The sequence below is a fragment of the Pongo abelii genome, chromosome 9, assembly GCF_028885655.2.
Source record: "Pongo abelii isolate AG06213 chromosome 9, NHGRI_mPonAbe1-v2.0_pri, whole genome shotgun sequence".
Taxonomy (NCBI): domain Eukaryota; kingdom Metazoa; phylum Chordata; class Mammalia; order Primates; family Hominidae; genus Pongo; species Pongo abelii.
In genome coordinates this window covers 87,324,738-87,348,520 of record NC_071994.2, presented here as the reverse complement: position 1 = coordinate 87,348,520, position 23,783 = coordinate 87,324,738, and the positions used below count along the sequence as shown (strand labels likewise).

At 40.5% G+C, this 23,783-nt stretch overlaps 1 protein-coding gene across 8 annotated transcripts in view; it reads left to right on the top strand.

The window, feature by feature from the left end:
• The window catches only part of DLG2 (discs large MAGUK scaffold protein 2), a 2,173,778-nt gene that overhangs the window by 459,502 nt on the left and 1,690,493 nt on the right, over nt 1–23,783 (top strand). For 7 of the 8 annotated variants that reach the window (XR_008511650.1, XM_054526103.2, XM_054526105.2 and 4 more), the window contains one exon: nt 17,305–17,400. The exons of the other annotated variant lie outside the window; for it this stretch is intronic. Coding sequence is in view for 6 of the 7 variants with exons in the window: in XM_054526103.2 (XP_054382078.1) it covers nt 17,305–17,400 (96 nt within the window). In the remaining variant the exon portion in view is untranslated. The remainder of the gene's footprint in view (nt 1–17,304; nt 17,401–23,783) is intronic. 8 annotated transcript variants of the gene reach the window in all.

Below are 23,783 nucleotides of genomic sequence, written 5' to 3'. Positions count from 1 at the left end.
GTCCAGAATGCCCGGACTCTCCAGTGCCAACAGGCTGGAACATCTAAGCCAGCTGAACCACAGGGACAGCGGCCACTTCCCCCTGGGGCTTCATCCTAGGGAGAGATCAGAGTTCTGTCTGAAAAACTTGGCTGAAGTTGCTGTAATTCACACAGGGAGGCCCCACCCAGTGAGGAGGGAGGGATCACTTAAAGCAGCAGTCTGGCCATGATCTGTCATGGCAGCTATGCTGTATTGTGGGGAACTCCTTCCAGTCCAGACAGCCTGGACTCCCAGGAGCTGGCAGGGTAGAATGGCCCACTCTTAACTTCATAGATGGTGGCTGCCCTTCCCCTCAGGAACTTGGTCTGTTTCAGGCAGTCTCCAGCCTGCTGCCACTGGCTGGCTGGAATTCCAAGCCAGTGGGTCTTAACCTGTAAGGTACTGTGGGAGTAGGGCCCACAGAATGAAGCCACTTAACTCCCTGGATTCAGCCCCCTTCCTAGCGTAATGCATGGATGGATCTCCCACCTCACTGGAATTCCCAGGGCCAGATTATACAAAACTCCTGGGTCTCTGTGCATGCCCTAGTGGCCATTATGTGGATACTCCACACAGCTCTCTGCTTCGGATCCAATTCCCTGGTGGCATTGGCTCATGAGGGGATCTCCTGATCTACAGTTTGCAAAGATCCATGGGGAAACCATGGTTTCCCAGATGGGGGTGCATAATCACTCACCACCTCCCTTGGCTGGGGGTGGGAGTTCCCCTGGCTCTGTGCTGCTCCCATGTGGGCCATTGCTCCACCCTGCTTTTCCTCACTCTCCATGGGTCCAGCTGTCTACCTAGTCAGTCCTAATTTAATAACCTGGATACCTCAGTTGAAGGTACAGAATTCGCTTCCTGTTTTCATTCCTCCCTGTGACAGCTGCAGACTGCAGCTGCTTCTAATTGGCCATCTTATCTGGCACCCCTTGAGATATTTTGAATTTAGGTAAATATTTTGTGTATCACGTTCTTTTCCAAACAATTATTACTATGGTGTCTTCCGGTTGGTAGTTTTCTGATTGCCTCATTTCTTCTACATGTGTTTGTTGACATTTTCCTGTAAGGAAGAGCTTTCCCTTCTTCCCTATTTTTTTTTTTTTTATTATTTGTTATGCCTTATTTGTGGAGTCCTAATTAGGGAAGGGGAGTTGGGCTGGTGGGACCAAGGGAAAGCAAAAAGAGAAAGCCCTCTTCAGCACACAGCACAAACATCATCCTATAAAATCCCCAGCAAGTCTCTCTCCTGTGAGTCACCTCCTCTCCTGCTGACCTACCTATTGTTTTCTTGTAATGCATTCTCCTACTTTCTCAAACCTGCCTTTCTTTACATACAGCTGTCTTGGTAAATTCTTTTTACCTCCTGTGCAATACCAGCCTCAGATAGTTGCCACCTGGGAGATTATTTATCCTTCCTAACTTGAATTTTGTAGTGTTGGGCTCAGAATATGATACCTCAAATTATGGTACCTTGTCATGCTGAGTACTTTGAACTGAAGGAGACTGGAAGGGGCTCAGAGTTTCTTTGACTTTCTTCTATTCACCTTTCCGCACTATTTTTCCTGCCCAAGCTGAGTCATAGAAAGCAGAATTACTCTCCCCTTGGGTGAGTCATAGAAACTAGAATTCCTCTTACCCAAAGCAAGCATGAAACCTGGAAAGGTCACTCTCTGGCCTCTCTTTTACCCTAAAGGTTCTTAGGTGGCAAGTATCTTGCTGTATATATGGGGGGAAGGAATGTCATACAGAGACACAGGAAAAAATCTGAACAAACGGGCCTTACTGGAGTTCCCTCTCCTCTCCCCTTTCCCTCCAGTCTATTACCATTAGATCATACCCCTTTTTGTCCAGTCATGTTTCTTCACAACTATGCACTGCTTTTATCAGATTTATTTTTTAAAATACACAGTTTTCCTTGGGTCTTTGGGTCTTCATTTCCTTATGATGGCTCGCCCCCATGTAATGTACAAACTTTTATTGAATTAAAATTATGTGCTTTTCTCCTATTTTTAGGCTTAGCCAGGAACCCTAGGTGGCTTGGGGAAACTTTTCCCCCATAGGACAAATGAGATACATGTATGTGTTTTTATTTTCCCTTCTTTCTTATGTTGGGGCTTAGAAAATGATACCCCAAAGTATAGCTCTTTGACATGCTTAGCACTTTGAATTAAAGGAAATTAAAAGGCCTCAGAATCAAGGACTTTTTGACCTTCTGTGTCTCTTCCCAAGCACAGGGTCGAACTCTCTGAAGGTTCTTTATCTGAAGCTACTCCAGAAGGAACATAATTGCTTTGGATACCTTCCCTGAAATTTTATTATTTAGAGAGGAGTAAACTCATATTTCAGGAAGAGAGACTGAGGAATATTACATACCTAGACAGAATGTCACAAACTATTGTCTGTTCTTAAGGTCCCATTCAGTTTCCAAACACAGCAATTCACAAATGATGATCTGTTCTTTGGGCCCAATCAACTCTCCTAAAAATCATTTACTACCCCTAAAAATTGCCTACATTCCCTCATCTCCTTCTCCTCTATGCAGAGGGTGCTATTTAAGCATTAGCCATCTCATCCTTTTTTGTGTTTCAATTTTGTATGGCTCATACATAGTTTGTATGTGCACACTTGCATGTTAATACATTTACATACCGTTTTTCATGTTATCAGTTTATTTTAGCAAACTGGAACCTTCAGAGAGGGAGGGGAAAATTTCCTTTGCCCCTACACTTGCACGAAAGATGGCATATTATAGACACAGTTGAACTTCTCTTAGCCACAGGTTCTGCATACACATATACAATCAACCTCAAATCAAAAATATTAAAAGACAATAAAAACAGTATGGCAATAAAAATAATACAAATAAAAATACAGTACAACAACTGTTTTTATAGTGTTCCCATTGTATTTGGTATTATAAGTAATCTAGAGATGTTTAAAAGTATCTGGGAGGATATGTGTAGGTTACATGCAAATACTACTTCACTTTATATGAGGGACTTGAGCATACACAAATTTTGGTATCTGTGAAGGTTTCTGGAACGAACTCCCCATGGGTACTGAGGGGATGACCGTGTTCTTTAGCACTTTGCTTGTTTTACTTCAACAGTGTATCCTGAAAAAAATTCTATGTTAGTTTATAGAAACCTTTTTTATTATTTGCATACCTGTATAGTAGTCAGCCAGACTTTTTAAAGGTTTGTAATGACGAAGACATTGACATAATGAAGTACCTGGTACTAGATAAGACCAGCTACCATAAACAACTATAAAGCTGGAAATGTGTGTGAAAGGTACATGATATTTTTTGTCCTATTTCTGCAAAATTTTTATAAGCTTTAAGTTATTTTGAATGCATTTAAAAATCAAAGAAAAATGTAAAATAATAAATAAGTCTGTGAGATCTTTACTTTTAAAATGTTTTCCCATTTGACCCCTCTACTCTTCCCTATCATTTCTCACCTCAACCCTTCTTTGATTCCCTAGTTTTTGGGGTAATCTAAATTCTTTGGCATAATGTCTAAGATTCTCCTAAATTGGCTTCTGCTTACCTTTTCTATTTCATTTCTAACAACTTTTTGATGGCAAAAATGTAGTTGTCCAACTATATCATTCTGTTCTAATACTTCAAAATTAAATTGAAATTATCTGCTTATGTACTTGTTTCACTTATTTCACTCTACATTTCTTAAAGGACTGGCATAGTGAGCATTTAATAAATGTTTATTTAACTGAACCTCTGTTGAAATTTCAGAGCATGTTGTCTGTACTTCATTTTTGACAATCAAAGCTTTCTACATGGTTTTATAGTGACTTTTGTATATATTTATTTCCTTTCTTACACTAAATTCTTTTTGGACACTGTCTTCTTTGTGTTTTCTCCAAAACATCTTCTTTAATGCTTTGCATGTAATACAATTTAATACATGTATATTGAATCAACAAATAAGTTGGACACTTTTCATGATAACTGATACTCTCTTCTCTTGAACTCCAAGGTTGTGCCTAGTTTTATTTGTCTGTGCCCAGTTTTTTCGAGGAATCCTGAGGCCTTTAGGCTAAGATAGTGAAGTTTATTATTATTTCAGCAGAGGAGAACTACTCAGTTTAAACTTACCCATTGTTTGTAATACTGAAGTAGTCTATAAAGTGGTAGCATGCTGTTTTCTGTAAAATAAAAGTGTAGGGGAAAAAAGTAATATCTTTTCCTTATCCATTGCTAGGTTCATGGCTAAGACCCCTATAATAAAAGACAGATTAACAAGAGAAAAGCATATGCATTAATTTAACATAAGTTTTACATGACACAGAAGTGAAGACCTAAAGAAAAAGGGAAACCTGTGTATTTTTATGCTGAGTTTGATGAAGAGTGGGCAGCCACGCAGAAGTACGATTGTCAAAAGAGGTATGATCTAATGGTAATAAACTAGTCAGACTTAAGGACTGTTTGTTCAGGTTCTTCTTGTCTTCTTTGTGTCTTTGAGCACAAGGATGTTCTTTCCCTCTGGGTATTAGGAGGGTTCCTCTGGAATGAAGGTTTTATCACTTGCTTCAGGGTGAGGGGAAAGTGAGAGTGAACTTCCTGATTCTGCTGTTTTCTCCAATGCTACATTGCCCTATTTTGGGTTAGCATGTTCTGAACCCCACCAAAAGACTCCTCCTCACCTCATACCTCTGTAGTTTGTAACAGTTCTTTTGTATGAAGAGACTAGTATAGAGTTAAGTAAACTAGGCATTCTATAAATATGAAACCCAGGAAATATTAATAGAATTGGATTACTCCAGAGTACAACTGGGATCTGACTCAGGCTGATCTGTATACTTCACATTCTTAGAAGATGGGAAGGGGCAGTGCTTCCCAGTGACCTGGCATCATAGAACTCTGTTTAACTTTTTTAACATATATTTTTAGAGTTTATATGGCTTTTGGTTCCTGCAAGGACACAGATTTTGTACATGATGCTCATTAGTACTGACATTCATTTCCAAAGAAAAGAATTCTGGGTTCGAGCAAAATAGCATAAATAAATAAAAAAGTAATCTACCAAACAGTTAAATAACTGAGTACTTATTTACTCTACAAAAGAGTTCTAGATTTTTCTAAGTTTATTATAAGATTCTTTTATATAGGAAACTTTTCGGGTATGTATATAAAAGATGAATACATTTAAAGTAAAGTTGGCAAATATTTGTCCATACATATTGTGTAATGTAGAAAATACTTGTATAAACACTGCAAAATTAAACAACTTAATAAATATCTATGGGCATTCACTTTGTTAAGGTACTATGAAGGATGTCAAGATGGTAATAAACTTATTGTGTTGAAGAAGCTTTAAATCTACTTGAATGGAGAAGATAAATATATAAGCAATGACAAGTTTATTCTTCCTTTTTTTATATTCTAGGTTGTTCCTGAAGAGATCAGGTGGACTAATCATTATTAAAGGTGTAGAGGAGAAGAATATTTCCTGAAGGCATTATAGATTGAGAGAGCCCATCCAGCTGGATAAAGAAAGAGGATCAGCACAGGCTGTGTGGAGGAGGGGGTCATAAATAGTTCTTAAGAAATTGGGTAGTGGAATTACCAAGAGCCAGGTAGCCAAATTGGGTTCTGAAAAAATAAAAAATGATTACATTAGGTAGAACAGATTTGAGGTACCAATGTGATTTTTCAGAGGAAATACAAGCATGCAATTGAAAATGTAGGACCAGAAATTGGGAAGAATGTCTTCCTAAAGCCTAGATGAAGAATCATTGAGTAGCGAGTATTGAGAGAAGCGACAAAAGGAGTTTCGGAGTAACAGCTGATTCAGGAGTTAAAAGAAAGAAGAGGAAATGACAGAGAAGGAGAGTTCAAGAGATTGGGTGGCTAATAGGAGAGAGAGATGTTTCTGAATATAGGTATAACTTTCAAGAAGGAGGAAGAGGTCAATGATGTGAAATGTCAGAGAAAGTGGAAGATAATGAGGACTATAGAAAGTCAGAGAAAGATTCTAACAAATCTCTGGGTGGCGCTGATGCTGCTGGTCTGGGGACCACAATTTGAAAGGATGAGTGGGCAGTAAAGATGTGGTTCAGGAGTTTAGTGTAGTAGTTAGTTGCATAGGCTTTTCATTTGGACAGAACTAAGAAGACAGTGAGGACTAGAAGGTTCTTGGTGAGTTTTAAGAGTTCAGTATTCAGGGAAGAGAAGGCAGCATTTGAGGATTAATACAGAGGTTGCAAACTGGCTGCCCTTATGGAAACTGCAGCACAGGTTTATATTTTGTTTGGCCTATTGCATGTTAGCTCAGATGATATTTTAAAAATATATAGTTGCTGTCAAAGAACAAAATTTCCTGAAAACCAGTTTGATCATTAAATTAAATTTGTTGAAATCAGGCAGCATTCCATCTATGAAGTAGAAAGGTGTTCTGATGAGCTGAGCAGAACCTGTTGACATTATAGGCAGAAAGGAGCCGAAAGAAGCAGAAATAAGGAATAAAAAGCAGACTGGTCATTTCAAAGTACTTTCCTTATAGACTTAAAACAGAGGAGACATTCTTATCAGGCCAGTTTACTTAGATGGGGCCATGGGGTCTCTTCTAATTGGTTGCTGTGAATCTCTTGTTCTTTAGAAAACTGTCCCATTTTAAAGGTCAGTTTGATTATGTGATACCTAGCATGAATGACTCCATTATCATTTGGTCTGGTCTTTTGGAGCCTAGTGAAGGAACTCAGTCCAAAACAATGGCCTCCCATAACCTCTTTTTTATGTTGTCAACATTTAGAAGTCAAGATATTTCACATAAAAGTTCAGACTTCTAGGTTCTCTTGATAGTTTTAAACATCTGGCATCAAATGCTTGGAAGTGACTACAGACTGCTCTCGTTAGACAGGCATTAATTTTCCACTGTGCCAAGAATCATCTGTCTCTTCCTAAATGTGTCTTATACCTTGCTAACTTGGAATAATTTAACATTTGTTAACTAGATCAGAGGTTTTCAAACTAGCATGTGTCAGAATCACCTGGAGAGCTCATCGAAACACAGACTTTAGAGCCCCACCCCTACTGGTTTGATTCAGTAGGTTGAAGAGCTGATCTTGCTAAGACATTGTGGGTGGTGCTGATGCTGCTGGTCTGGGAACCACAATTTGAAAGGATGAGTGGGCAGGAAGAAAGTGGCTCGGGAGTTTAGTGTATTAGTTAGTTATTTAGGCTTTTCATTCAGGCAGAAATAGGTTCTGTTTTCTCACCCAGAAAATAAAGATCATAAGCCTACTTCATAAGATGCTTTTTAATCTAATGAGTTAATGCACATAAAATATATATCAATATCCTTGAAGAGAGGCCTAGCTTATTGTAACTCTTCATTAAGTGATTCGGTTTTATTGTTGCTATTACTACTTCTAGTATGTCTTTCAACAGAATTGACTCTGGGGAGGAGAAAGTCAGAAATAGATTAAAGTTTTGAAGTGATTAGGGTCTTTTTTTAAATGAAGGAAGAATAGAAGCATAGAAGAAATTTATTATTTCTATGACAGCATAATTGACAGCAAGTTACCAGGGGATGAAGTAATGGTGGAAACATAAACACATAGAGAATCAGTCATGATATTGAGACTGAGTGCTTTGTATGTATGTATATATGGGACAACATCTGGTATGAGGTAGGAAGGTTGTAAATCTCACTGGGGCCCAGGGTATGCCACCCAAAAATATGACTGTAGGAGACCAGAGTACCAGCCCCAAATATTCCTCTTTGGCATACTGATTTTTTTAAAGCTGGTTATTTTGTGAAACTAGAGACACTGAAGTAGCATTGAAAAACTCCCCTTTTATGAAAGAAATTTTTATTTATATAGGAGATTTTCATTAGTAAATATATTTGTGTCAGTAAGAGAGTTACTCTATGACAACTTTTATCAGATGAGAGACTTTGATCTGCATAACAAGGCAACTTTTATTCACTATACATTTCTTCCCCTCACCTTTCTATAATTTGGCTTCACCAGCCCCAAAAATAAAGCCCTTATTTCTTTCTGTAGCTCAGAATGCTAAATAAGCTTCAATCTGGGGAATAAGGGAATTCTGTCCCTTATTTGAGTTTCATATTTTCGTGAGACTCCCATGCATACATGGGTACACATGTTATTAGAATAATGTCTCTCCAGTTAAGCTGCCTTATGTCAATTTAATTTGTAGCTCAGCCAAAGAATGTAGGAGGGTAGAGGAAAGCTATTTTTTTCTCCCCTACAATCCGAGACATCCAACTCAGCTATAGGATGGTTAGTAAGATGGAAGAAGACCCTATGCAATGGGTGGCACTATCTCCATATTTTCAATGATGATAGTCATAGAATTTAAATATTGCCTCCATTCCACATAGGTAGTAGGTGGAAGTGGAAGGATTTTAATCCATTTCTTTCTTACTCTAAAATCTATGCCTTTTCCTTCAAAGCATGCTGCCTTTCAAGCCCACACTATTTTCTATTAGATTGAATACTCCTACTTGCCTAGATAACCTCCTTTGTCTTCAGTATTATTTCAATGTTACATCTTTCAGGAAGCCTTCATGATTCCACAGTCTAATATAGATGCTCCTTCCATACTTTCTATTATCGTGATCTGTATCTGTAATATAAATTACATATTTTTATATTTCTCTGGCCAATTAGAGTTCCTCAGAGGACAGGCAGTCCATATTAATGTCATTTTGTCTCCAGAGATCAAAAAATAGTTGCTTAATGAATGAAAAAAATAAAAGATTAGATCAGATAGCGTATTAGTTAGGGTTCTCTAGAGGGACAGAACTAATTGTGTGTGTGTGTGTGTGTGTGTGTGTGTGTATAAAATATATATAAAGGGGAGTTTGTTAAGTATTAACTCACACAATCACAAGGTCCCACAATAGGTTGTCTACAGGAAAGCCAGTCAGAGTCCCAAAACTGAAGAACTTGGAGTCTGATGTCCGAGGGTAGGAAGCTTCCAGCATGGGAGAAGGATGTAGGCTGGGAAACTAGGCCAGTCTAGTCTTTTCATGTTGTTTTGCCTGCTTTATAGTCTAGCTGTGCTGGCAGTTATTAGATGGTGCCTACCCAGATTAAGGGTGGGTCTGCCTTTCCCAGCCCACTGACTCAAATGTTCATCTCCTTTGGCAACAACCTCACAGACACACCCAGGATCAATACTTTGAATTCTTCAATCCAATTAAGTTGACAGTATTAACCATCACAAGTCCACCCCTTGTCAACTTGAACCCACATACATCTCCTGAGATCATACATAATCTTCAAATAAAGACACTAATAAGGCCATAATTACGTCTAACATAATACAACTATTCTTTGTACAACTGGAAATGCACCAATCCCCAACCCAAATACTACTACATAAAGTTAACAATACTTCAGTGCTGATATGAAGTCAATAAATTTTATGTCACGTAATAAAGGAAAAAGGAAATAAAATGAAGATATTTTCTTGATACAAGTGTATATATGCATACACTTGTTTTTAACAAAAGTAGGAGGAAATACTTATGACAATTACAGTCCTCATTCTTGCAGCTGGTATTGATGACTACCTTCTTCTACTAACCATTCTGTATTCCCTTTGCCTTCAGCAAGCACCTCAGCAGGTTGTGTTTTTTTTTTTCCTGGTGGAGTCACCCAAACCTTCATTCCTGAAGGGTCTGGGCCATTTGTAGTCCTTCCTGGATTGGGCTGTTGTCATTTCCCATTGACCTTAATCACAGGGCATGGTAATACTAAGAGACGCCCTAATGGATCTCCTGTATTCCACGAATGCATTTCCTTACTTCCGTTGTGGAGTAGTAGACTGATTTCATCTTGATAGTCTGGGTCAGTCACCCCAGCCAACACTATAACTCCCTTCTTAGCCTGTTGACTTAAAAGTGGGAGGAGCCCAAAGTGTCCAGGTGGCAATTTTAACTTCCAGGTTAATGGAATCATTGTGTCTCTTGGTGGCAGCATTTGTCACTCTCGAAGTAAGACCTCTAGGCCAGCAGAATGTAATGTTGTAGGAACAGGGGCAAAAATTTTTCTAGTGGATCACTAAGGGTGATGGTGAATGGTGCCACTTCCACTTCCACCCCTTGATTCCTGGACCTGTGAATCCTGGCTATGGGAGAAAGAGTAGCATATATTGGATGCTGATTCAGAGCATACACTGCCTTCTGGAGAACTTTGGCCAAGCCCTGCAAAGTATTGTCACCTTGTTGGTGTTGTAATTGTGACTTCAAAAGGATATTCCACCGTTCTGTCAATCCAGCTGTTTCAGGATGATGGGGAACATGGTAAGACCAGTGAGCATGAGCATGAGCCCACTACCACAGTTCTTTAGCTGTAAAGTGAGTGCCTTGGTCAGAGGCAATGCTATGTGGAATACCATGACAGTGGATAAGGCATTCCGTGAGTCCACAGATGGTAGTCTTGGTAGAAGAATTATGTGCAGGATAGGCAAACACATATCCAGAGTAACTGTCTATTCCAGTGAGGATAAACCTCTGCCCTTGCCATGATGGAAGAGGTCCAATATAATCAACCTGACACCAGGTAGCTGGCTGATCATCCTGAGGAGTGGTGCCATATCGAGGACTTGGTGTTGGTCTCTGCTGCTGGCAAATTGGACACTCAGCAGTGGCCATAGCCAGGCAGATCAGCCTTGGTGAGTGGAAGTGCATGTTGCTGAGCCCATATATAACCTCCATCCCTACCACCATGGCCACTTTGTTCATGGACCCACTGGCCAATGACAGGTGGCTGTGAAAAGAGGCTCAGTGATGTCCACAGAATAGGTCATCCTATCCACTTGATTATTAAAATCCTCCTTTGCTGAGGTCACTCATTGGAGAGCAGTCCCATGGGATACAAATATCTTCACAGTTTTTCACCACTCAGAGATCCATCCACATACCGCTTCCCCAGATTTCTTTGTCACCAATTTTCCAATCATGCTTCTTCCAAGTCCCTGACCATCCAGCCAAACCATTGGCTACAGCCTATGAATCAGCATATAATCACACATCTGGTCATTTCTCCTTCCATGCAAAGTGTGGAACCAGGTACACTGCTTGAACTTCCGTCCACTGCGAAGATTTCTGTTCACTCTTGACCTTCAGCAATGTCCTAGAAAGGGGTTGTAGTACTGTAGCTGTCCACTTAGGGTGGTGCCTGCATAATTGTGCAGAACCATCTGTGAACCAGGCCCTAGTCTTTTCCTCTGTCAGCTGATCATAGGGAACTCACCATGAGGCCATTGGTGCAGGCTGGGGGAGAGAAGGTAAGGTGGCAGGAGTGGATACCATGGGCATTTGAGCCACTTCCTCATGTAACTTACTTGTGCCTTCAAGACAGTCTTGAGCACAGTCATGTATATACCACTTCCATTTGCTGATGGAATGCTGCTGTGCATGACCCACTCTATGGCTGGAAGGGTCAGAAAGCACTTAGTTCATGATAGGCAGTTCAGGTCTCATGGCAACTTGATGACCCATAGTCAAACGTTCAGTTTCCACTAAAGCCCAATAACAGGCCAAGAGCTGTCTCTCAAAAGGAGAGTACTTATCTGCAGAAGATGGCAGAACCTTGCTCCAAAATCCTAGAAGCCTCTGCTATGATTCACCTATGGGGGCCTGCCGAAGGCTTCAAACAGCATCCGTATCTGCCCCTGACATCTCAAGCACCATTTGATCTGCTGGGTCATATGGCGCAAATGGCAGAGCAGCTTGTACAGCAGCCTGGACCTGTTGCAGAGCCTTCTCCTGTTCTGGAACGCACTCAAAACCGGCAGCCACTCAATAAATGGGCCGGAGTAACACACCTAAATGAGGAATGTGTTGCCTCCAAAATCCAAGTACACCCACTAGGCATTGTGCCTCCTTCTTGATTGTAGGAGGGGCCAAATACAGCAACTTATTTTTTAACTTAGAAGGAATATCTTGACAGGCCCCACACCACTGGACCCCTAGAAATTTTACTGAGGTAGAAGTTCTCTGAATTTTAGATTTATTTCCCATCCTCTGGCATGCAAATGTCTCACCAATAAGTCCAGTGTGTTTGCTACTTCTTGCTCACTGGATCCAATCAGCATAATGTCATCAATATAATGGGCCATCGTGGTATCTTGTGGGAGCAAAAAGCTATCAAGTTCTCTCCGAATAAGATAATGACACAGAGCTGGAGAGTTGATATACCCCTGAGGTAGGACAGTAAAGGTCTATTGTTGACCTTGTTGGCTGAAGGCAAATTGTTTCTGATGGGCCTTATGAACAGGAATGGAGAAAAAGTCATTTGCCAAGTCGATGGCTGCATCGCAGGTACCAGGAGTTAATTTGCTCAAGCAATGTAACCATATCTGGTACAGCAGCTGCAATTGGAGTCACCAGTTGGTTCAGCTTATGATAATCCACTATCATTCTCCAAGATCCATCTGTCTTCTGCACAGGCCAAATAGGAGAGTTGAATGGGGATGTAGTGGGAATTGCCACCCCTGCATCTTTCAAGTCCTTGGTGTTGGCACTAATCTCCACAATCCCTCCAGGGATGCAATATTGTTTTTGATTTACTGTTTTTCTAGGTAGAGGGAGCTCTAATGGTTTGCATTTGGCATTCCCACCATAATAGCCCTCACCCTACCAGTCAGGGAGCCAATGTGGAGGTTCTGCCAGCTTGCAAGTATGTCCATGCCAATTATGCATTCTGACACTGCAGAAATGACCACAGGATGAGTCCAGATCACCTGTAAGTCAGACCCAAGCTAAAACTCCATTAATTACCTGACCTCTATAAGCCCCTACTTTAACTGGAGGACCACAATGACCTTTTGGGTCCCCTGAAATCAATGTCAGTTCAGAGCCAGTGTCCAGTAATCCCTGAAATGTCTGAACATTTTCCTTTCCCCAATGCACAGATACCCTGGTAAAAGTCCAGAGGTCTCCTTGGGGAAGGAGAGAGAAAAATTAATAGTATAAATTGTTGGTAATGTAGTAGGGTCCTTCCTCAAGGGGACCCGGCCTCCCCTTCATTCAAGGGGTTCTAGGTCTGTAAACTGACTCAAGTCTGGAAATTGATTGAGGGGCCATGATTCTGTTTTTATAATTCAAATTAGTCTTTTGTCCATTTGACCTAGAAGTTTTCTGCTTGTATACATTAAGTAGGAATGCAGTAGGCTTCCTATCAATTTCACATCTAGAAACAGTATGATTAATTAGCCAGTGCCAGAGCTCTACACGAGTCAGACTATTCTGATTGTCATTTTGCCTCTGTTGTCCATTATGATAGCTATGCCTACCTTGCCTTTGAAGGTTGAGTGCTACTGCTTGGCCCCTGCCCCCTCAGGATCCCATTATTCCCACTGTATTTAAATTTTGTAGTGGAGTGACTGCAGTTCCCACTGTTAGATCTGACATACAGAGAAGAGCAATTACAGGGCCCTTCAAAGATGCAGGTGCTGCCATCACAAATGTATTTTGCAAGGCATTGGTCAAGAATGTATCATCTGTACCCTCCCAGCTGGGATGAGTAGATCTAAAGTGACTAATCCACTCCACCATCCCAATCTCCCTAAGCCTTTGGATCCCTTCCTCTACATTAAACCAAAGGAGATCAGGCATTTCCAGCTCACTCACAGTGGGTTATCTTTTAATCCATATTTCAGCTAACCGAACAAATAAATTATTACAGCCTTTTTTTTCACTCCAGTTGCAACATTAAATGCAGAATCCCTACTTAGTGGGGCTGGATCAATAAATTCAGCCTGATCCAATTCTGCGTTCCTTCCACCGTTATCCCACACCCTTAATATCCATTCCCATGCCTGTTCTTCAGATTTCTGTTTATATAAATTAGAAAATTCAAGTAGTTCTTTTTGAGCATAGTGTACCTCCTCATAGGTCACACTCTGAACTTCACCTCTAGGGCCCACTGAGAGGTCAGCCTAGTTATAAGTCTAGAAGGAAACAGGGCTGTTGGGGGTGGCTCCTGAGGAGAATCAACATTGTCTTGCCTGGCAACTGTCTCAGGGGAGGCCATCACTGTTTTCTCAGGTAGGGTGGGGTTTATCTCCTCAGACAAAGGTGGAAAGGCTGATGGGTCGGGGAGGGGATGTTGCCACTACTGTGAATGGGGAAGCTGTTTCTTCTGGCAAAAAAAGGTTCATCAGAGTTTACAAACTCAGTGTCCCCAGCTTCATGAGAGACCTCCCAAACATTGCCATTCCAAATTGCAGGGTCCCATTCTTTTCCAATCAGTGCCCTCACTTTAAGGGCTTGTGTCTATTTTCCCACAATTTCATATCTTTCTCTACAGGAGATAAGACTTTCACTCAGGGTAATCTTAGCAGATTTGAGGCTCAGCATCTGCTTCTGAAGCTGGTAGTTAGAATCCCTGATTTCATCACTTTGTCCCCTGAACTCAGGAGCAACTAACCAGCTTCTTTATATTCCTTGATTCTCCACATATAGTCAAAGATATTATGTATAGAGTCACTAAACTCCTTGCCTCTCACGAATGGTGAATCAGGAATGTCAAATGCATTCATCTTGCATAACTCTCTGAACAGTTCATGCCAAGGACTATCAGTGTTCTCCATACTACTAGAAGTAGAGTCCTTAGCATTTTTGGCTCTAATCATGTTAAGCAGCCAACTCCAGAAACCCCCAAACCAATGAAAGGACTTCATCCTTAATATTCTGTCCCTCTAGAACCACATATATATATGTGTTTATTAAGTATTAACTGATATGATCACAAGGTCCCACAATAGGCCATCTGCAAGCTGAGGAGCAAGGAAAGCCAGTCCGAGTCCCAAAACTGAAGAACTTGGAGTCGAATGTTCAAGGGCAGGAAGCATCCAGCATGGGAGAAGGATGTAGGCTGGGAGGCTAGGCCAGTCTAATCTTTTCACGTTTTTCTGCCTGCTTTATATTCTAGCTGTACTGGCAGCTGATTAGATGGTGCCCACCCAGATTAAGGATAAGTCTGCCTTTCCCAGCTCACTCACTCAAATGTTAATCTTTTTGGCAACAACTTCAGAGACACATTCAGGATCAATACTTTACATCCTTCAATCCAATCAAGTTGACACTCAGTATTAACCATCACAAAGAGATGCATAGATAGATGAACAAATGTACAAACAATGAATAAGGGCTCTGATCTGGCTAAGAGAAATGCCGAGCTCAACCACCTTAGGACAATCAGGTAGCCTTTGTCTGGGAAGCAGTCTTTTACTTTGTGCTTAGTCTATGATGGTGGATGTGCCGCCATGTTCAGTATGATGATGGATCCAATTAGCAATGGTGGCAGTGCAGGCTCAATCAGCATCTTGATTCCAGTGGTTCTCATCAGAGGACAGGTCCTTACTATGTACATCTATGTGAGAGATACAGTCAGATTGACGGCCCTGATTTATTTGGATAGTTCATGGGACCAAAGAGGAGTGGCCCAAAGAGGGGAGCACAAAATAAAGAGCTCTATGTTTCTGATACAGAGGCTACCTGGGTATCCCAAGGTGGTTGAGCCTGACACTGCTCTTCATGAGATGACATATCTTCTCAGTTTGTTCATCTACCTGTGTATCAATTTTTCATCTAATTTAATCTTTATTTTTCATTCATTAAACAAATATGTATTTATTCTAGAGACTGAAAAACCATAAGATATCCTGCTTGTCTTACAAGATACTCTAATGGGACAGATAAACACACATAGACACATACATGTAGAGACACACACACACATACATATACATATACATTTATGTAATTTATAATACAATATGCTAATTACAATGATAGATGTAAACTACGGGAGCAGAGAAGAGGAGCATCTACAATAGACTAGAATCAGAGAAATCTTTCTGCCCACAGTGGTTGCAAATTTCTCTCCTGTCACAATCAGTGCAGGTACATGTCTCTATAGCTATTGCCTGAAAAGGAGTGGAAATTTCTGCTCACCCACTCCTTTTAGAGTGAATCTTAGAAACTGAAGCTGACCGCTAGGTTGGTGAGGAAGTTCTCCCAGCCAGAGGAGAGCTGGCAAAAACCCACTGGGAGCTGTCCTAGCCTGCAACCAGTTCAGAAATTTCTCCTCATTAACGTGCATTAAAGTGAGGGATTTTATTTTATTTTTTTTTGAGACAGAGTCTTGCTCAGTCACCCAGGCTGGAGTGCAGTGGCTCACTGCACCCTCCACCTCCCTGGTTCAAGTGACTCTCCTGCCTTAGCCTCTTGAGTAGCTGGGATTACAGGCGCATGCCACCACACTTGGCTAATTTTTATATTTTTAGTAGAGATAGGATTTTGCCACATTGGCCAGGCTGGTCTCAAACTCCTGACCTCAGGTGATCGATCCATCCTCCTTGGCCTTCTAAAGTGCTGAGATTACAGGTGTGAGACATTGTGCCTGGCCTGAAGTGAGGAATTCTTATTATGCAGTTGAACATTCAGCGTGGTCAGCATGTTTACTACCCAGTTCTTAAAGATGTTCCACAAATCCCTTTCATCAGCCTAAAAGTCTCGATCCTTCCTCTTCCAGAACACTATGAATCTGTCAGTGTTCTGCCACAATCTCATCGATGCTGCCAAAAGAATCATAGGGCAGAGACTAATTACTTGCAACAACAGCAGTAAAGTATCAACATCTTCTTGTACCAATTTCTCAAGCCCCAATTTTTACAGTGCAAGGCAAAGATGGTCACATGATACAGTCATATTCAATGGGTCATATTGTAGGTTGTGTTCCCTCAGTTTAGGTAACATCTATTTTATAATGGTCAGTAAGCAAACCTACCCTTTGCTTTGAAAGTAGACATTATTTTTATCATCTAAGGCTGTAGTTATAAAAAGATAGCCCAAAGCAAAGGCAGTCAGTGCCACTGCTAGTTCTGAGAGCTCCAATAGCTTCCACAGAGATTTCTCCAAGTATGAGAACTTACATAAAGTGAAATCAGCCGTGTATCTTCATCTTCCCATTAACCATGCTCAGCTTTAACCAGATCATCAATTTACTTTTGAATATCCCATGCTCAACACTCCCTGCTGGAAACCTTTGAAATTTAAAATTGGCCTTTGAATAACTGTCCCATTTTATGTTTTCTCTTTGGGAGCAATATAAAATGGGTTAGATAGTGCATTCATATGCTAAAATTGAAATAAGCAACATCTAATATTTATTCAGGCCTTAGGTATTTTAATGTGTATATTCAAAGTTTGAAAAGAATATACATTGCAGAAAATAAAAAAGGAGTATTGATTTTTTAAACTTTTATTTTAGCTTACAGATTGCAGTGGATCAAAGGAAAATGCTTCATGTATTGAGCAAAATAAAGAAAATCAGTGTTTTGAAAATGAAACTGATGAGATGACAACTGTAAGTGTTATACTGTTTTCTTTCTTACTAGGCTTCATGGGTAAGATTTTTCTTGTTCTCTGTGTATAGTGCTAGTAGTGTTAAAGAAAGAAAAGAAAATGTGTAACCTAATTTCTAGCTTTGGCCTGGTCAGCATATTGGGTTCTCAGGCTTCTGAGCTGACACTGAATGTGTATCATTTTGAGTAGTTGTGTGTTTCATTTTCAGTTCTGTGTTTTAGTATGTAGTCTTTAAGTGCTGGTTATCACACAATCATTTTGTAAGCTATTTCACTTTTCTTCTCTTGAAAAATACTTTCATTTAACCTAGAAGATGTTAACTATTTGAGACAGTAATAAAATACTAAATGTGCTTCCAGGAAAGGAAGTTATCTAATTTGGCAATGAGACTTTTTTTTTGTTTGTTTTTTGTTTTCCAAAAGAAGAGAGGGAGGGTGGACATCCATGCTGGACTCATGAATACTTAGAAAACACATTTTTGTACTTCCTGGCTGTTCGCAAGGATATTTGTATTTTTGCTTCCTGAAAATGAAGTCATTATTCCTAAGTGGGATGCAAATGTGCCAACCTTCCAGGCAGCTAAATTAAATAAATGCTGAAAAATATATTAGAGAAACTTTTGTTTTCATAATTGGAGAGCATGTTGCTAGCTTATGCTGCTTAAATGCTAAAAGCTTCCATGTCCTCATCTTATAGGGTACTTTTGAAATTTTAATGAGATCCTGAATATGAACATGTTTAGTACTGCTTGGCAAATAGTAGATATTCATGCTATTGAAATTAATTGCAAGTTTTGCATTTACTTTATTGAGTTGATATTTTTATTAACATTTGGAAAATAAAAAAGATATTAATGAAAACTTTAGACCTTTAATGAGGAATAAATATTTCATATTTAATATGGTTTCTTTCTTTATTTTATTCCTATTATTTCCTTTGAACAATTTAAAATAATTGGGAGTAATTTTTAGGGATATCTTCTGTGTTTAAATAAACCTAATATGCAAAACGTAAAGCTTGGAGGTTTGATATTCCAGAGTCCTAGTGAGAAACAATGAAAATTTTTAATCAGCTTATAGAGAAATGAGGAATCTTAAAGAAATAATTGACAGGACTTGGTGACTAAGTAAATTGAGAGTTAGGTGGTATCAGCACAAAAATCGGGTTATTTGGAGGAAAGCTGACTAATGGATAGATAGAGTTAACTAATTCAATTATGACATCTTAAATTTGAAATAACATGGGAACAACTAAGAAAATACTTTTAGAGGAGATGGGGCATATTTGTTGAGAACTAAGTGTAATATCAAAAGTAGGACAGTGTGATAGAATGGAATGAACAAAAGATCCAAAGTCAGAGACCAGGATTTGTATCTTGGCTCTATCACAAATTATTCATGTGACCTCAGGCACATTAAATGACTTTTTATTGTGCCTGAAATGAGATAAAATGAGATTATACCTATTGTTACTATACTATAGTAACATAAAGAGGATGAAATGGGATAGTTATATATGAAAGGATTGATAGGTAAATGCTCTAGATATTGCATGCAATTGGAGAAATGAGTAGAGCACTAAATGCCTTCAGGAATATTTTGTGTTAGATACTGTTTTAGTTGTTTGATACTTTGTCTTTTTCAGCAGAAAACAAACTCTAGCCAATCTTATGAATTAGAACCGGTTGATTAAGAGACTAAGTAAATACCATGCAAATACCACAATGGGTGGGGCAGAAAGTTAGGTTTCTTTCAGTAAGAACAGAGAGGTAACAAGGTAGAAACACATTTGACTGTAGGACACATATCAGACTGAGAAGGAAGAATTGTGTAAGAGTAAGTCATAACTGGAAACAGATATGTTAGATTATTGTCTTTGTACACTTACTATTTGAGTGTTCTTGGGCAAGTCACTTAGACTATCTGTGTGCCTCAGTTTCCTAATCTAAACCCTAATCTAAAGTGAGAGACTGATTACATATTAATAATTTGTGGGGCCGGGTGCAGTAGCCCATGCCTGTAATCCCAGCACTTTGGGAGGCCAAGGTGGGTGGATCACCTGAGGCCAGGAGTTTGAGACCAGCCTGGCCAACATGGTGAAACCCCATCTCTACTAAATACAAAGATTAGCCAAGTATGGTGGTGTGTGCCTGTAATCCCAGCTACTTGGGAGGCTGAGGCAGGAGAATCACTTGAACTCCTTGGGAGGCAGAGGTTGTAATGAGCTGAGATAGTGCCACTGCACTCCAGCATGTGTGACAGGGAAAGACTCCATCTCAAAAAAATAAATAAATAACTTATGAGTTCTTTCTATTATAATACATTTAGTATACTTTGATGGAATGATCATGTACTTTAGAGAATTTCAGCATTACTCTTAATTATTTTTAGGCTATAGTGTATATTTATACTCTGTTAAATAGCTGCACCTTCTAATTAACAATAATTTTGTAGCTCAGCTCTATTTTTCTGATAACTGTTCTTTCTGATATTTAGAAGGGAACTTCTTTTTCTGAATGTCACTCAGCTGTGGGAAAGAAGGTTTTTATGTTTGTTTGTTTTATGGATTGAGAGCAGAATTAGAATCCCTTTGTCTCTGTATGTTTACATTAAATGCTTCCCATCATCCTTATTTTAAAAGTGATAGTTCCGAGACACTAAATAGCCTAATCAATTTTGGAGAATAAGAACAAACTTAGTAGCCTCAGACATCCTGATTTCAAAGCTTACTACAAAGCAACAGTAATCAAGATGGTGTGGTACTGGCATAAAGACAGATAGATATATTCATCAGTGAAACAGAATGTAGATCCCAGAAATAGACCCTTGCATATACGGCAAATTATTTTAAATAAGGGAGCTAGGACTACCACTGGGGAAAGGATAGTTTATTTAACAAATGGTGGTGGGAAAACTGGATATCTACATGCAAAAGATAAAGTTGGGCCCTTACTTTATACCATATACAAAAATTAACTCAAAATGGATTAAAGATAAAGTAAGACTTTAAACTCTATAATGCCTACAGAAAATGTAAGATTTAAACTATAAAACTAATAGAAAAATGTCAGGACACATTGGATTTAGCAACAATTTCTTGAATATGACACCAGAAGCACAGGAAACTGAAAGCAAAAATAAACAAATTGTACTGCATCAAACTTAAAGACTTCTGTACATCAAAGAAAACAATTACCAGAGTGAAAAGACAATCAATGGAACTGGAGAAAGTATTTGCAAATCATATATATGTGAAGGCTTTATATCCAGAATATATAAAGAACTTCTACAACTCAACAACAAATAACAAGTAACATGCTCTCCCTCTCCCTCTCCCTCTCCCCCCTTCTTTCTTTGGTCTCCCTCTACTTCTTTCTTCAGTCTCCCTCTGCTGCCGAGGCTGGACTGTACTGCTGTGATCTCAGCTGGCTGCAACCTCCCTGCCTCCAACTCCTGTGATTCTCCTGCCTCGGCCTGCGGAGTGCCTGGGATTGCAGGCACGCGCCGCCACGCCTGACTGGTTTTTGTGTTTTTGGTGGAGACGGGGTTTCGCTGTGTTGACTGGGCTGGTCTCCAGCTCCTGGCCTCGAGTGATCTGCCCACCTAGGCCTCCAGAGGTGCTGAGATTGCAGACGGAGTCTCGCTCACTCAATGCTCAATGTTGCCCAGGCTGGAGTGCAGTGGCATGATCTTGGCTCACTACAACCTCCACCTCCCAGCCCCCTGCCTTGGCCTCCCAAAGTGCTAAGATTACAGCCTCTGCCCGGCCGCCACCCTGTCTAGGAAGTGAGGAACCTCTCTGCCTGGCTGCCCGTCATCTGGGATGTGAGGAGCCCCTCTGCCCGGTCACCCCGTCTGGGAAGTGAGGAGTGCTTCTGCCCGGCTGCCCCGTCTGGGAAGTGAGGAGTGCCTCTGCCTGGCCGCCATCCCATATAGGAAGTGAGGAGCATCTCTGCCTGGCCGCCCATGGTCTGGGATGTGAGAAGCGCCTCTGCCCGGCTGCCCATCTGGGATGTGAGGAGCGCCTAGGCCCAGTCACCCGGTCTGGGAAGTGAGGAGCGCCTCTGCCCAGCCTCTCCATCTGGGAGGTGAGGAACGCCTCTGACTGGCCGCCACCCCGTCTGGGAGGAAGTGAGGAGTGCCTCTGCCCGGCCACCCCATCTGGGAAGTGAGGAGCGCCTCTGCCTGGCCACCCAGTCTGGGAGGTGAGGAGCACCTCTGCCCGGCCGCCCTGTCTGGGAAGTGAGGAGCGCCTCTGCCCAGCTGCCTCATCTGGGAAGTGAGGAGCACCTCTGCCTGGCCGCCCATCATCTGGGATGTGAGGAGAGCCTCTGCCCGGCTGCCTCATCTGGGAGGTGTACCCAACAGCTCCAAAGAGACAGCGACCATCGAGAACGGGCCATCGATGGCGGTTTTGTTGAAAAGAAAAGGGGGAAATTTGGGGAAAAGAAAGAGAGATCAGATTGTTACTCTGTCTGTGTAGAAAGAAGTAGGCATAGGAGACTCCATTTTGTTCTGTACTAGGAGAAATTCTTCTGCCTTGGGATACTGTTGATCTATGGCCTTGCCCTCAGTCCCGTGCTCTCTGAAACATGTGTTGTGTCAACTCAGGGTTAAATGGATTAAGGGCAGTGCAAGATGTGCTTTGTTAAACAGATGCTTGAAGGCAGCATGCTCATTAAGAGTCATCACCACTCCCTAATCTCAAGTACGCAGGGACACAAACACTGCCTAGGAAAACCAGAGACCTTTGTTCATGTGTTAATCTGCTGACCTTCTCTCCACTATTATCCTATGACCCTGCTACATCCCCCTCTCCGAGAAACACCAAAGAATGATCAATACTTAAAAAAAAAACAAAACAAAAACAAGTAACACAAGTAAAAATGGACAAAAGACTTGAATAGAAAATTCTCCAAAGAAAATACACAAATGGCCAACACATCTATGAAAAATGCTCAACCCACTAACCATGAGGGAAATGCCAATCAAAACCACAATTAAAAATCATCTCACACCCATTAGGATGCCTGCTGTCAAAATAACAGAAAATAATGAGCTGATAAAGATGTGGTGAAATTGAAATGCTTGTACGCTGTTGGTGGGAATGGTGCCACCATTATGGAAAACAGTATAAAGATTCTTGAAAATTTTAAAAATAGAAATACCGTATGATCCAGCAATTCCACCTCTGGGTAAATATCCAAAAGAATTCAAAGCAGGATCTTGAAGAAATATTTACACAGCCATGATCATCACAGCGTTATTTGCAATAGTCAAGTGGTGGAAGCAACCCAAATGTCCGTTAACAGACGAATGGATAAAGAAAATGTTATACACACATGCACACACACACACACTATGTAGCCTTAGGAACAAAAGGAAATCCTATCATATGCTAACATGAATGGACCTTGAGGGAATTATGCTAAGCAAAATAAGCCAGTCACAAAAGGACAAACACTGTATGATTCCACTCCTATGAAGTATCTAAAGTAGGCAGACTCATAGCAACAGAAAGTAGAGAGGTAGTTGCCTAGGGCTGGAGAGATGAGGGAAGGGGAATTAATGTTTATTGGGTATATAGTTTCAGTTTTTCAAGATGAAAAACTCATCTAGGTATGTGTTTCACAACAATGTAATACACTTAACACTATTGAACTCTACACTTAAGACGGGTCAATATTATAAATTTAAGGCTATGTGGTTCTTCTTATGATACAATAATAATTTAAAAACTGAGGCCGGGCGCAGTGGCTCACGCCTGTAATCCCAGCACTTTGGGAGGCCGAGGCGGGTGGATCACGAGGTCAGGAGATCGAGACTATCCTGGCTAACACGGTGAAACCCTGTCTCTACTAAAAATACAAAAAAATTAGCCGAGCATAGTGGCAGGTGCCTGTAGTCCCAGCTACTCAGGAGGCCGAGGTAGGAGAATGGTGTGAACTCGGGAGGCGGAGCTTGCAGTGAGCCCAGATTAAGCCACTGCACTCCAGCCTGGGTGACTGAGCGAGACTCTGTCTCAAAAAAAAAAAAAAAAAAAGAAAAATTTAAAAACTCATGTTTTTGAGTTAATCTTCCCAGAGGGCCAAGTTTGAAAATATTAGAGAATCAGGATTAAAGGTAATTTTAATGGCAATACAGAGTAGTGACTCTCCTTAGTTTTTAATTGTTTATTGTCACTGTGCTAAAAGGGATTCTATCATCTGCTGGAAAGTCTCAAGTTATAGGATATATACCACCTCCCAAGGTAGCTCATTCCATCTGGTCAAGTTTGAATTTTGTTAAGTCTCATATTTTTATAAAGTTTTATTTAACTAATCAGTCCAATATTAATGTATTTGTTTACTGTCTCTAAAGCAACACAAACATTACAGAAATGATA